The sequence below is a fragment of the Triticum dicoccoides genome, chromosome 5B (genome assembly GCF_002162155.2).
Source record: "Triticum dicoccoides isolate Atlit2015 ecotype Zavitan chromosome 5B, WEW_v2.0, whole genome shotgun sequence".
Lineage (NCBI taxonomy): Eukaryota > Viridiplantae > Streptophyta > Magnoliopsida > Poales > Poaceae > Triticum > Triticum dicoccoides.
This window is the reverse complement of record NC_041389.1, coordinates 16,449,500-16,465,312: the sequence shown is the minus strand read 5'-3', so window position 1 is coordinate 16,465,312 and position 15,813 is coordinate 16,449,500. Positions and strand designations below refer to the sequence as shown.

Below are 15,813 nucleotides of genomic sequence, written 5' to 3'. Positions count from 1 at the left end.
AAGTGCTATTACTAGTACCACACATATATTGTACAGATTTACACTCAGATAAGTGAAGTATGCAGGCATGATTAATTGGCTTCTTGATCGTACTGAAACCTCTACATTTTGGACTTAATTGACAGGATGCATTCCAATACTGAAGTACACGTCCATAAATATATAATACACCTGGTTGATGACGGATTATTTTCGTATGCAAGACAGCCACATGGAGAATAGAGAGTTTGATGTTTAGATTGGTTCGTTCAATGGCACGCAACAAGCATTGATTACAATATAGTATGCTCTACGCATGGAAGGCGTTGCTGATTATAACAAGATTAGGCTGAACCATCTATGCTAAACTAAAAGAGAACACAAAATCTTAAGCTCGTATTTGTTGTCAGATTTATTCACTAGCGTATACGGAGCCAAAATGAGCAAGCAAATAATACCGTGCAAGTAAACTTTTGACTTGATGAGCGACGTTCAACACAATGAGCTGATGGAGTATATTCACAACCACGTAAAGAGTCAATCCTTCAATTATCGTTCTCGTGAATATTCTCCCACCAACATGATGCGACAAATCATGCACCTATAGCTCCCGCTCATAAGTGCCAGAACATACTAGTTTTACCGATGGATAGCGTGTTCGTTGATAACAGAAAACTCACAGCCACTAATAAACATGAAAAACTACGCTGTCCAGTCAGTCACCAACGTAGATAGGCCACGGGTCTGCTGATTTGTTCGCATGATGCATGTCAATCTTGTTATGCCCCAGTTATCCTCCAATGATGTAGAGCTACATGAGCTCTGGTGGTAGAAATATTTCCGGCACCTCTCAATCCTAGCAAAGATGTGTATGCGTGCCCGCGTGGATACGTAATAGCAGAAGATAAGAAAATGGATCAGCTGTCGCGAGGTACTGTGATAAGAAAATGGATCAACAAGTTGGAGATGGAAGAACAACATATAGAAAACAGCTCATTCCTAACTAGGCCTGACTATGTTGGCTAGGAACAGAGAGGCCTGAGGGGTGCGAGATATATAATATAGAACTGCTTGAGGTTGGTGAGATATAATCCAAACTCAACATTGAGCCTTGCACATAAAACGTTGGAGTGACGACGTTCCTAATACCGTAATCCACAACTACTGCACAATCGAGATTTTAAGTGTTTTCATAGTATAAAGTTTTCTTGCACCGCCGAGACCGCCGTTGTTACAACAATGGCCCCATCCTCCCAGATGTGGCATTCGGTTCCCCTTCGGCCTCCTCAGTGGCTTCTCCAACAGCATGTACTGCCGCAGATGGCTATTCGCCAGTTTTCACCTCAAATTGGGACACCTCTATATGACACCAACGATGTGCCGCAGCGTGTCCCAATGCTTCCGCATCCCCTAACACCACCGACACTCACGGCTCTGATGCCGCCACCTCTCCTGTTGTATCGTGTCTCCTCCGCCACTAACGGTGGCGCCTCCTCGACTGCAAGGTTGGCCTCTTTACCACCTGTGCCGACTTCCTAGCTGGCCCCGACGCATGCTATATGGCGTTGTCCTTCTAGAACGATTGTCCACACCATGGCCACGCGTTCTCGCCAAGGCGTCATCCATGCGAAGGCCCTATATGACAATACCAACGTTGGCATCACCGCCTCGATGCCTCTTACTTGTAGTGCCCGTGCTGCACTATGTGATCTGACATGGTCTGCAGCAATGAAGGAAGAGTTTGACGCGCTACAAGAAAACCTCACGTTGACCCTCGTGTCATTCCCCGTGATGCAAACATCGTCACGCACAAGTGGGTTTTCTGGCATAAGCCCAAACCGGAAGCTTCCTTGTCGCAGGAGGCACAAGCGGACTGCTCCGCTCAAATAACTCTTTGGTGTTCCATCTGTCCCAAGTTGCGTCAAATACCTCGTCGTTGTTGCGGATGACCCATGGCGCCGGAGCGAGTGAAGTCTGTTTAAAACATTAAGGTCGAGTTCATCCTAAATGAACCCTCACCACTAAATCCCTGAAATCTATAGCCTGTACTCACTGATCCCGCACGATGAGCAGAAGCTTGCTGCTGGTTGCCGGAAGAAGTGGACTGGCTTGGACCGCCACATTTGGGCTTGTGTTTGTGTAATTTGTGTTTGAAACAATGATGCGAAGGAAGGCACGTACGTGCGTCCTATATCTATATCACTATATGTACGCTCGATCTGGCTTGGCCAATGCATGCAGGATGAAATATTATCAGGATCAGTGTTGCTTGACCAATCAGAATTTCATTTTTCTACGTTCTCGTCGAAATAATCTTGAAGTTATAGATGATTCTTGTTCAGAGTCCTGTTCCTTCGTAGAGACATTTTATCCACGATCGATGATGCACGCGTGCATTGATTGCTAGCTAGACATTGCATGCATGTATGCCTTATTTTTCTGTGTTTACACATGCGTACTGTGTTTGGGCATGCGGTCTATACATGCATGCAAAGAGAGTCTTGGCTCAGTGGTTGGGCATGCGGTTGTGCAGCCTAGCGGCCCGAGTTTAATTTCTAGAATTGACAGGTGATGCATAAGGGTTTTCCCCCGTTTGTTGAGGATCAAGCTTGGTGTATGGTGTAACCTCTCGTCAAAAAAATATCTTAATACTCATTTAAAAAATTCCGAGGACCATGTTTATCTGTGTACTCATACTAAAATGGATGTATGCATCCCTGATTAGTGCAGAGGCCGGGAAGTGAAAATCTCTCCCATTTTTTTCCCAGGTGACGGTATAAGACCGACTGATTCGCCTTTTTGGAAGGGACTCATGCGGAAAGCAGCCTTTTTCAATAGGACAAAATTTGTAGTTGGCAATGATACCTCCACAAGATTCTGGGAGGATACATGGTTAGGGGAGACGCCTCTTGCAATCCAATATCCTTCTCTCTGTAATATTGTTCAGCGAAGAGACGCTTACATTGCAACAGTATACTACAGTCAAATCGTCTTAATATTCAATTCAGGAGGACGCTAGTGGGGCACCGTTGGGAAGCTTGGCTCCCTCTTGTGAGAAGATTGATGGAGGTCCAACTCTCTCAACAACCAGATCAGTTGCGCTGGAAACTAGCTAAGAATGGGAAGTTTTCGGTTATATCCATGTATTTGGATATTGTCAACGCTAGCGTCACTCCGACAGAGGTCAGGGAGCATTTGGTTACTGGATCTATCCGATGGAAGACGGTAGCTCGGGTTATATTCAACCGGTTTGGATGGCGGTCATGTAATTGGACAGGTGTTTAGTTTTCTATCTGTTTTATTTGCCTGCCGGTTGTGGCTGTCCGGTTTGTTGCTTTTGTGCTCTGTGTTGAGCACAACCTTTTTGTTTGAGACTACGAGATTTTTGTTGGATCTTTTGCTTATTAATAATATGACCGTATGCATCGCTTTGATGCAGAGGCCAGGGCAAACCCCCTTTTCGAAAAAAAACACATGCATACTGGGGCTGTAGAATTGCAAACTGGCCGCTTTGCATGTACTAGTATCCAAGAGCTCGATCGATGTGGCTATCAGATCGAAGCCACCTCCTTCCAAGCGTTCATGCGTGTGGCCGACACACTCGCCCAGGACGCGCACGAGAACCACGTATGCTACCTTGCTACCTGGTTTGCATAAGCTCACGCAAGTGAGAAAGGGAAGAGGACAGATAGATGAGGAAAATGGAGATGACATGTAGGCCTAGGTTATCAGTGAGAGAAATGAGTGATCCCGACGGGGATTGTGCTTACAAACAGGTTTAGGGTTTGTTTTCGGTTAAAAACAATCAGTATTTCAGAGGATAGTGTATGAACTTCTGGGATTACGAAAAAAGGATCCCCCTCCTCCCGCTTTATATTATAAAGCAAGAACCACTTACATCCAAAGCATCGATACAAACGTATACCACACATTTCCAAGGCGAGATACAAGAAAGCCGGGCAACGAAACACACCCTCAACGACAACCAAACACCTACAAAATGTGCAAAAACGGAGCCGCTTAGCGGTGACGGAGACCACCAAGATCAATCGTCCGGGAGGGTGTGTGACGAACCACGCCGGACCGAGGGCTCCAAGACGATGCCTCCAAGAAGGGTACGACCACGGAATGTCGCCACCGTCCGATTCGAAGATCAAGTTTTCACCCGGAACGAGACGAAGGAGAGGGAGCACCACGACGGAGCGTACAAGGAGGTACACGACATCCGCGAATGCCGCCACCGTCGGCCAGTGCACGAACTGGATAGGTGATGAACCCCGGTGTTTCAATCCCTTCGTCGCGTCCCCGATCCTCAGTACTGTGCTGTAGCATTGCAAACTGGCCGCTTTGCATGTACTAGTATCCAAGAGCTCGATCGATGTGGCTATCAAATCGAGGCCACCTCCTTCCAAGCGTTCATGCGTGTGGCCCACAAACTCGCCCAGGCCGCACACGAGAACCACAGATGCTACCTTGCTGAATGGTTCGCATGAGCTCTTGCAAGAAAGAAAGGGAAGAGGACAGGTAGATGAGGAAAATGGACATGACACGTCGGCCCATGACTGGGATTGTGCTTACAAACAGGTTTAGGGTTAAAAATGATCAGGGTTTCAGAGGATAGGGTACAAACTTCCAAGATTTGAAGGCGAGGGCTCGTTTACGACTAGCTCTACAATCTTAAGGTTTAAATCATACTTAACTCCGCCAGAGCCAGTTTATGGTCCCGACTTCCACGGCCCATCACCGATTAGGGTAATCACCTTGTCCTCTTTGTCCCGATTTGCTGCTACGCCAACGTAGGGTTAGGGACTCCGGTGCAGCGTTGGCTCGTCAATGACTGCGGGCTAAAGTTGATACACTGATATGTTATGGAAATCTCATGAATATGGTACATACGTAGCATGCACCCTACTTGAGTGTCCCAAACTAAATGTTGTTATCCAAAACAAAAATCTGCTCTACTTCCATTTAACTTATTACTAGCAATATGCCCCTATGTTGCAACGGAACCAAAGTAGAATAGTACTTGTTCACAAACTCGAACGAAAACACTCTTGTTTTGATATACATATATCACTAAAAATATATTACGTTTCACTCAAAATATATTTCTCAGGCTGTTTCGATGAGGTGAGAGAGGGACGTAGTTGCTTTCAAGATAATAAGGGGTTTTCTGCAAATTGGAGCAGAGAAATGGGCTATTGTTGCAAAAATGCCAGAACTTACCTCACAACCGTTAGATGCGGATCTAATGGTCAGAAATGACGGATGGCAGACGCACCATCATCACCAACTAAGTCTTTTATAGGAGTAGAAATGTGCTTTGCTGAAATACAATTGAAACAGTCGTTACTATTCTGTGTTACGTGGCCCAAAATTATGTAATTTTCACACTGCTTTGAGAGGGAGACATGCATGTTGGACCATAACTTCTAACATGAAACAAAATAAGAAGGGCCACTAAACAGATGATAAAAACATGAAAGTGCAGCGCTCAAGTGGTTTCGTCAGGCGAAGAAAAAACAAAGCACAAAAGTGGATCAAAGGCAAAGAACAAAAAGGATAATGAAGGCATCGACCAAGTACAACGAATGGCTGAAGAAGTCCATGCCTCTAAGTATGACAAACGAACGGCCACCACGAAGCAAAGCTAAATGGAAGAGTAACCCGGTCACCCTAACACATAGCACATTCTCTAAATGAGGTATAAACTGGAGCATGGCGACAGCATCAGACGAGCTAGGCCTCTTACTTCTAGATATTTTGACACATGAGGGTAGGGTATAATCCTGAGGCCTCTCATTTCCAGATAGTATGTCTTGTTATGCCAATACCAACGTTGCCATCACCGCCTTGGTGCCTCTTCCTTCTAGTGCCCGTGCTGCACTATGTGATCTGGCATGGTCTGCGGCAATGAAGGAAGAGTTTAACGCGCTACAAGAAAACCTCACATAGACCCTCGTGCCATTCCCCGTGGTGCAAACATCGTCACCCACTAACCCACAAGTTGGTTTTCTGGCATAAGCCCAAGCCGGACTCCGCCTTGTCGCAGGAGGCACATGCAGGCTGCTCCGCTTAAATAACTCTTTGACGATCCATCTGGTCCCAAGCCATGTCAAATACCTCATCGTTGATGCGGATGGCCCATAGTGCCAGAGAGAGTGAAATCTGTTTTAAACCTTGAGGTTGTAGAGCTCATCATAAATGAGCCCTCTCCTCGAAATCCCTGAAGTCTATACCCTGTACTCACTGATCCCGGTCGATCTCGACCCAGAACCAGTTTGGCGCATAGGGATCGATCTTTACTCTTACAACACAGGTTCACATGTCACGTCCATCAATCCACTACTGCCCTCCTGCCCGCCTCCCCCTCCCCTAATATGCAATTGATCTCCCTTCACGCCACAGCAGGACAGCTCGCTGTGCGTGAACGGCGGCAGCACGTCGATGGTGGAACACCTACTGCAGTTGTTAACCGTAGTGGAGAGGCCAGGGACGCAAGGCCGCCGCCAAAGATGGCCGCGCCCATGCCGTTGTCGCTCACCCCGGTCCTGCCGGTCCTGCAATCGCTCTGGAGGCAAAGCGCGAATGAGTTGGACACCTTCTGCGTGCTGGCCACCTGGCTCGGTAACGAGGCGCTGGAGCGTGCGAGCCCGGTCACACCAATTGGAGCATGAGGCGGCGACCCAGGAGGTGGGCGGTGGCGGCGAAGGAGATCGGGGACAACGGGTTGGTGCCGTCGATGCAGTTGGCGGAGAGCGTCACGTGATGGCCGGCGCGGAGAGGTCGAGGACCATCGACCAGCTGGTGCTGAGTGGCGCGATGTAGAGCGCCGTGGCCGCGCCACACTAGGTGATCGTCGTGAGCAGAGGCTTGCTGCTGGTCGCCGGAAGATTTCGGCTTGTGTTTGTGTAATTTGTGTTTGAAACGATGATGCGAAGGAAGGCACGAACGTGCGTCCTGTATCTACATCACTATATGTACGCTCGATCTGGTGTGGCCAATGCGTGCAAGGTGAAATATTATCGCGATCAGTGTTGCTTGACGAATCAGAATTTCATTTTTCTACCTTATCGTCGATCACGTCGTCAAAGTTATACTAGACGATTCTTGTTCAGAGTCCTGTTCCTTCCTAGCGACATTTTGTCCAAGATCGATGATGCACGCGTGCATTGATTGCTAGCTAGACATTGCATGCATGTATGCCTTCTTCTTTTTCTTCTGTGTTTACACATGCGTACTGGGCTGTAGCATTGCAAACTGGCCGCTTTGCATGTACTAGATATTTTGACACATGAGGGTAGGTATGATCCTGAGGCCTCTCATTTCCAGATAGTATGAATGATGTTGAGCTTCAAGTCAGAAGATTATGACAGAACATGTATCACCTCTTTCCAAGCTAGCTAGTTGCGCAATTGACAAGCGGGTTCGAGGAGTATCCATAAGGGGAGAGGATGATATTTTGAGCTTTTATATGTAGTGTGGAACTGAACATAGTGGGTGGAAATCCTATCTCAAATGAATGAAAGCTGTACATTACACGAGGGAACTGAATGGACCAACTAAATAAAAGATAACTACCATTCAGATTGGAAATGACATGGTTGATCGATGGTACGCACATATCCAATGGGCCAGATCACCATATATCTTTTCTAAAGAGTGTTCTTTTTTCTTGTCTGCCAAAAGCTCTTTTAAGATGCTTTGTTGGACTAGAAGAAAAAGTACAACCAAATCTAAGACATTGATTGATGGTGACATAATAACCTGTTTAAGAAAATTAATTATAGCAACATGAAAATTAGCAGCCCGTATAAAAACAAGGCTCGCGCTAAAAAATTCTTGATCAAATGAAAGAAACAAATTTCTTATACAATGAATGCAACGGGTTCTGATAAGGTAACAAAGATAAGTGCGCCATGTACTCTCCAACTACTAGAATAGTCTATGTTGTGGCGCCATGCAAAAAAAAAAACATGAAGTTGTGGCACATGGAGCCGCAGGACTAGCTATTCATTGAGCAAGCACCAGCCAACGTAAATGTTGCATGATGCTTGTGTAGTTTTACCAGCAAGAAATTTTCCTGGCACATCCTGTTCCAGGCATAACCATATACTGATCTGCCAGACCAGCCTAGTTCTCACCCCCAGTGAAACGATTACTGGGTTGGAGGAAGAGGAAATAATATTATAAGGGCGACCAAAACCATTCTATGTTGGGAAAGAATACACCACACATGTGGCAGTAAAAGAGCAGAAATGAGCTGATTAGATGTATAAAAAATGAATCAACCCCAGAAATGAAATGTGATCAACACATGATAGACAATAACAAATGTAAATGACATGTCAGGGAGCTCTTGCTTGCAAAAAGAATATATATCAGGGAGCACAAAAAGAGCAGCAAACACAGTGATGTTCTGAAACATACCAATCTCTGATGAACACTTTGACACAACACTGCAGCAACGTTGAAAACCAATGCAATAGCAGCGCTAGAATTCCATGTACGCTCAAACATTAGCTGATGGTTCTAGGAAAAGCTTAGCCAATAGCAGGACAACTACATACACAGCTGACATGACTTATAGCAGCTTTTAATAAGGTATATAAACCATCTAGGACCTAAACATGCCGAATCAACGGGTTTCATGTGGCAGACATACATGTCGTCAAAAACCCAAATGATGGCTAAGCAAGTGACCTGGACAAACAGAAGTGAAGTTTAGTCGCCATCCTTGCACTCCAAACCAGCAGTCTGACACAAAATAAGACCCCATAATGCAGATTAAAGCCTGCTAAATAGATGAATGATGAACCGCTGTTGTTAGATGCAATACAATACAATCATATAAATTTTCGGTAACTAGTAGAAGTTATATGGTCAAAAGTTGAATGTACAGTTTGGGTCAAGTGCTTCAGTTCAGAAATGTGCAGAATTGCACAAACCTTTTTAAATAATTTAACCAAGTACCCATGTGATTTCACTTCAAGAGACGACAAACTACTGGGCCTAATTGTTGGGAGCATTCACCTTAAATTAAGAAGGACTGTAAGTTTTTTTATGTACAAAGGAGCACTGCAGTATGAAGATGCTAATCTGCAATCAATCATGAAGGAAGTAAGAAATGAATGCCGAGGTGAATGACCAGAAATATAGAAGATAGTTATTAATGTACAAGGAATAAATCTATATTATGGGGAAATAGGAAGTAGCATTTCCAAAGTGAGTTTATAAGAATATTTCAATCAATAATATGCTGCTGCTTTGTTTTATCTGTATGATACTAGAGACATCAATTAAGCAAGGTAAGAAACAAATACTTTTTTTCTAAGATTAGCAACTAGAATATCATCAAAGGATCAATAAGTCTAAGTGCTTATGAGGATTATAATGGGCAGAATATATCTTGGTTGCAGCAGCATTAAGGACTGTAAGCTCAAGTAAAAAGAATCACAAAGCATAGTAGCATGAAACAAACACCTATGTCACATTGCAATGCAAAATGCAAATAGGAAAAGGCTGAGAGCAAGCTTACAACATTAAATTGTTGGTACGGACAAGGATGCTGGGAAACCAGCATACAGGTGCTCTTCGTAAGTCTTGTCCGCAAACCCACAGAACCGCTCAAGCTGGAGAGTCTGGAGATTCAATGAAAAACCATCCGTTTCTTTACCCTCTGCCGAAGGTGATGTCAAGAGCAGGTCTTTTGGAATACCTTGCAGGAGCAGGTATCCCCCAGCTACACCCACGATTCTATAGTGCCGATATGATAAAGGCAAGGAGATCATCGCCTTTGCTTGCCACGAGTTTGCGCGGTCCCCATCATTTCGCAGTATGCCATACCAAAGGTGAAAGATACACCACCTTGTTTCTCATCAAAATCGTCGAAGATAGTAAATATCCCAAGTCTTCCTTTAGCTCCCTCCCCAAAGGTCATCTCATACTCTTCGGGCCAGGGCTCAATGGGTAGGTTGACAACAGAGAACTCCATCCTGTCTGTGTCGAGCATGAGCAATTTGTTCCCCGGGAAAAATGCCCGACAAAAAGATCGACGGCAATAGTAGCGCCTTGAGGCCCAATATATCTCAGATCCGGAATCAAATGCAACAGTACGCCATTGTCCGGCACCTCGAGAGAAGACGAAGAGAACCAGCTTGGTTTTGCATCGCGCCAAGCACATCACTCTGAAGGATACACAGTCATCCTCATCCTCGGCAGGAGGCGCAAGGAAGTAATCCACATCCGTGATATCTGGCTCATGGACTAATGCAGTTAGGTCGTCAGGGATGACAGGCAGCACAAGGTAGACACGGAACAATGGGTCGCAGACGGCGAAGTCTCTTAGCAATTTGCTGCCGCCCCAAGGGTAGATGCTTCCGGCGGGGACGCCAGCGAGGAGGACGCGGCCGTCATGAACGTCGGTTATACCCCACCGCTCGCGGGATGGGAGGAAGGAGCACCAGAAGTCGGCCCCGGCGTCGGCGTAGGCGCAGGCGGCGGCAGCGGAGGGGTGGGGCGGCTGGGCAGGTATGAACGGGAGGTCGAGGATACCTAGGAGGGGCGGCGGGTGGAGAGCACGGAAACGGCGGCGGAAGGCGTGGCCGGCGACCACGCGGCGGAAGGAGACGCAGGCCATGGAGGCGCGGGCGAGGTCTGCGGCCGTGGGGAGCCGGAGGAAGATCTCCTCGAGGAGCTCGTCGAGGATTGGCTGCTCCGGCAGCGCGGCCTGTTGGAGCGGTGACTGCTCCGGCGGCCGCATTGGGGGTGGAGGACTGAGATTGGGGATTTGGGGTTTGAGGGATGGCTTCGGCGCTTCCGGAATTAATGCCTGACTGGAAAATGAGCTAGTGCTATCCAGTTTTTTTTCTATCCATATTAAATTATTGAAAAATGTAGCACTATCATTTTCTTCTTTTTACCTAGGCCACAAATGGTCAAATTATTTTAGGAAAATTTACATGGATATAAGTTTCTAACAATACCTATGTGCATGATTCTTTGTGAAAATTTCAAAGATTACAAATACGTTGTTTGGTATAGGTTTTCTAAAGAGAATTCTTCTGTGTCCAGGTTCCAATATTTATCTTCTGAAATTATTCTAATCTTTTGCGGTTAATAATTAAGGTAAGAAACTCCAATAGAATTACCGTGTTTTTGTTATTTTCTATGGACAATAGGATATAAATTACAGTATATTTGCATCAAATGATTCGGCATTAAGAAAATCTTGAGTTATTCTTTAAATCCTCCTATGTTTCCTTAACACAGCCTTTTCAACATGTAGCTATTTTGAGTGTTAATTGTGTTCAATAGCATGCACGTATAAATTCACCAGAACTAGGTTGTTGCATGAGTATTGTAGCTGATCTTCAATTTGTGAGATATGGTCGACTACCTCTATACTCATCCATGCTCTTCTAGTTAATCATAATCTACTGATAAGGTGCCATCCACAACTAGTTGAAATCCGGGAAGCGGTCTAAAACAAGCAAGGTGTTATGTGGCCTCCCATGCAATGGCTATAGCTATTCCTGACAACTCTTATTCCTTGGTGGATGTCTTATAATGTAGTAGCAAAATGTGGACTTTACAGTAGAGAGCACGAGATCCTGATCCCATATATAGAAACTCCAAAATGGTTCATATATAGACAGTATGATTGATTTTCAAAATAGGATCCGATGGTAGTGGGGGAGAGGTCCGGGGATGGGGGATGTTGTTTTGTGAAGAATATGTGATGTGTATGTAACTTCTGGGTCAAGAATTGATAACAAATGCACCCGCGGTGTTAATTGCATTACTACTTTTCTCCTTCTAAGAGAAGGTACATACCACAAAGATGGTTAGAGGCAACATCTAAGCGATAGAAAGTCCCACCAACATGTTATAATGGGGTTGAAGTACATGTCAAGATTGCTAGCATTTGGAGTAAAATATTGTCTCAGTTCCATCAATTGCCACACTAACAGTTGAAGATATGTCTTCACCTGCTCCTGTTGTTGCTTCTCTGGCATTCTAGCATTTGAACTGTTGGTTTAGTCTAGGTGGCTGTCAGCACGTAGGCAGGAGTAATCTTTGGTGAGTTGTATGGCTGGTGACTCACTATGAAAATCTTGTAATTATTCCTGCTTCCAAATGCCTTAATGAAAATGACAAGGAACCTAGGCTGATTGTTCTTGGAAAAAAAGGTGAAAGGAAATTTTATTACCTCAATATATATATATCGCGCGCGCGCACACGCACACGCACACGCACAAACAGGGCCGGTTCTGATATTTCGGGGGCCCAGGGCGAAATTACAGCCAGGGGCCCCTACTATAAAGATCAAAATAATAATCTCATTTTTTTAGTTCATTCCTTTACTTAACTTATTATTGTCTATTGTTCCAAAATAAAAAAAAATTGTAAGTGGTGTATTCCTTTACTTAATTAGACAAATCGAATACCTGATAGAGGGCAAACATCAAGATGAAAGATTTATAAAGTTTAAAAGCTTCATTTGCAACAATAAAAGATCATTTACCTACCCGATGGCTATGGGAGTCTGAGTGGCTTTATTATATAACCATGCTTGGATTGAAGTTATGCGTGTAAGAATAACTGAGACCTTCTTCTAATTTTTAAGTTAAATTTGCAGTCATGATGATTTGGAGAGAGAATGTAAAGACCGACAATCGAACACATGGCAGGCAATTTTTTTAATAGATAAGGCGATTGGTGTTGTGTTGACAAAGTACAGATTGAAGTAAGAAATAGAGCAACGGGCACACGAAATCAAAATTTTGTACTGCATCATATGCGAGACCTTCTAAGATCTGACTGCTGCTGCACCATATGAACGTGACCAACTAGAAAGAGGAGGTTAGGGATGACCTTATAAGTTGGGTGGCTTCGTCTTGCACATGAGAGACATGTCACGAATGTGGGATAAAACAACGGGCCCGTGGAACTGGAGAAAGACCAGCCGGCCGCATGGCAGAGAGCGATCTACATCGGCGACGCGTCTCACGATCGGGGCCCTCAGGGGAATAGTATCGTCGCGGAGCGGCGAACTCGTGATGGAAAGAAGGAAAACATGACTACTCGTGGACTACGTGCGTCTAGGTCGCTGCCTCCTTATGGTCTGGGCCATGGGCTCCTTGCGGACCCTGGAGGGGGCCCCTAGATTTCGGTGGCCCTGGGCGGCCGCCCCCCTGCCACCCCCTCAGGGCCGGCCCTGCGCACAAACTCATGAGTGCCTATGTGAAATAACCATCTGTGTATAAACATTATTGTCCAATTCCCATATTACGCCGCCACCCATGTTGGGTAAAGACACCCCTGACCACTTTCTCCATACGCGCGCGCGCCCACACAGATGTGCTAGTCGATCCACCACTGTGAGATATTTCCGTTGTGTAAGTCGCCAAGCTCCTTAATTACTAGCGCATGCCAGCGCTACTACTAATCATGGAAGAGGGAGCGTGAATTTTGCCTGGTGATTGGTTGAACTCTCCCATATTGCACATTGGAACATCTTCTTCGTATGAACATTTGGGCTTGTGGAGACCAAGGAGTGTGCCAACTTGTGGGGTGCCCTTCAGCCGGTGCTCGCGGATTATCCAAACACCGCATCCTGGCGGTTGAGCCTAAGGGAGATCTCTTTTGGTTGCTCAACATATCATGCCTTGTGTTGACAACCATTCTTACCTAGACTATTTCGCTGTTGAAATCACCCTTGCCACAGAAAATGAAAATATTTGCTTGGCAATTGATGTTGGATTTCATCACTTCGGTGATGGAGATGATCAAGAGACACGACCGTGGGGGCGGGTTGTGCCTCCTTTGTGGTGCTCTTGAGACGGTGACAGATCTTCTTCTCGGTCTCTATAGCGAGATTGTTGGCTTCCTTTGTACCCACGCCAACCAGGCCGAGGGGAGAAGATGCCTCTTCTGGCTTATGTTCCGGGCCTATGTTGGACCTTAAGGATGACACACAACAAGATGGTTACTTGATGGGACTTTCTTAGGCGAACCTCTGACTCTATCCTGAAATTCTTGAATTTTTAAGCACTCACACCTACTTTATAGACAAGGGAATCGCGACCGGCTTGGCCACATGATGGACGCGATGACAGCTGCCGCACACCGACTTGCCTCGCCACAGGTCTCCTGAGATACCGGCTACTTGGTGGTCTTTTTTCCCTTTTTTTTCTTTTATGTTGTTTTAGGTGTGTTTGTGTTGATGCCCCATCAGACTATTATTTTCTGTTGTGCAATTAAACTTGTCTTATGGATGTGATGATTACATCATTTTTAAAGCGGGGCGAAAGACTATTTTAAGATTGGTTGGACTCTCACATGCTCCCTTAATTACCGAAGCATGCAACAACTTGCATGAAAATTCTGTTTGCGAGTCCCACATTAATTGGGTGCACTCCCTCCGGTTTTTTAATTCACATATTAGCTTTGTCTCGGATCAAACATTTTAAACTTCGACCAAGTTCATAATAAAACATGCAGAGAAAATGAAAACGAAGGGAGTGCAATGTACGTAAAGGCTCCATTGATCACTAATTGCGTTAATCACAATGACTATTGCTCCTTAGTTGCTGTGCAAAGCCATCCAGGCAAATATATCAGTCCGGAAGAAGTAGTCAGTACAATAGTAAATAATCCGTAATGGAGAAGAGGATAGAGTTTTATTAACGGCAATGATAAATCCCGAACGTTCGGATTTAAGCATGGCAACCCGAATGGTTTTTTATGGCAACTTTAGTTCACGTGAGGTTGGCAAATATTGCAATTTTCTGACAAAAAAACGAACTCGGACAAAGTTGCCATGTCTTAACAATTTAAGTTGCCATCTCGCGTCAATTAAAGTTGCAATGTAAAAACGTTCGCGGTGAAATGCTTAAAATCTGAACGTTCGGATTTTATTGGGGTCCTATTAACGGCAGTGATAAATCCCATTTGGCTGCTCACCTACGGGCCATTAGATCTTCCCCCGCATAGAACCGCCACCATAGGATCACGCTCGCCTGAAACAATTTCTCATGGATTCGGTCGTCCTCTTTCTCACGCCTGCAACTCCTGGACTTCCTCCCTGCATGCATATCATTCGCGCCCCGCACCCCGCCAGCTCACCCCATCTGTGCCGCCGTCGCACCGGAGATAAAAAACATACATCCCCCCTATCTCGTCGTCGCCATACCGGAGCTCTACTATTAGTCACTACAATTGTAGCACCAAGGGAGGCGGTTGCAGCTTCACGCACCATCGATTCCAGCATTGGATGTCTTGATTCCCTGGCATTGTGTCATCTTCCTCCCAGGCAGTGGCGGAGCATGATCAAAACACAGGGGGTTGGCAACTATGTATAAGAAGAGACAGTATGCTTGAAAAAAGCCAAGTCGTACAACAGATCTAAGAGATAATTTTGGACCAGTAAACTTGTTCGCACAAATACAATTGATATGACAAAGTAATTTTTCGTGTTTCAAAAGAAAAGAGCACACCTAATGACCAAAACAGGACAAATATTGGTGCTCAATGATTTCTTCTTCTCCTTTTGATCTCCATGGATCGAGGGATTGTGGAAGGAGTTCATTTTTTAGTGTTTTTGCTGAAGGATCCAAATCACACTCACTCCGCTAATTATAGTGATTCATTGATTCACTAGATGAGATGAGAATGTGATCACTAGCTAGCGAAGCAAAGCAGCTCTGTGCTATGCATGCGTGGGCGTGGGCGAGGCGGTGAGGTTCATCTGGCATTCATGCTGGCTGCTGCTGCGCACTCTTCGGGAGACGAGGTACTAGTGCATGCACACCTAGTGGACCAAAGGGGGGT

General features: G+C 45.3%; 1 protein-coding gene across 1 annotated transcript; it reads right to left on the bottom strand.

Moving 5' to 3' along the window:
- Nucleotides 1-9,766: 9,766 nt before the first annotated feature.
- Nucleotides 9,767-10,741, bottom strand: LOC119308895. Its single transcript, XM_037585056.1, has one exon. It carries the CDS (start codon nucleotides 10,739-10,741, stop codon nucleotides 9,767-9,769), a length of 975 nt encoding a protein of 324 aa, XP_037440953.1.
- Between the last annotated feature and the right edge of the window lie 5,072 nt (nucleotides 10,742-15,813).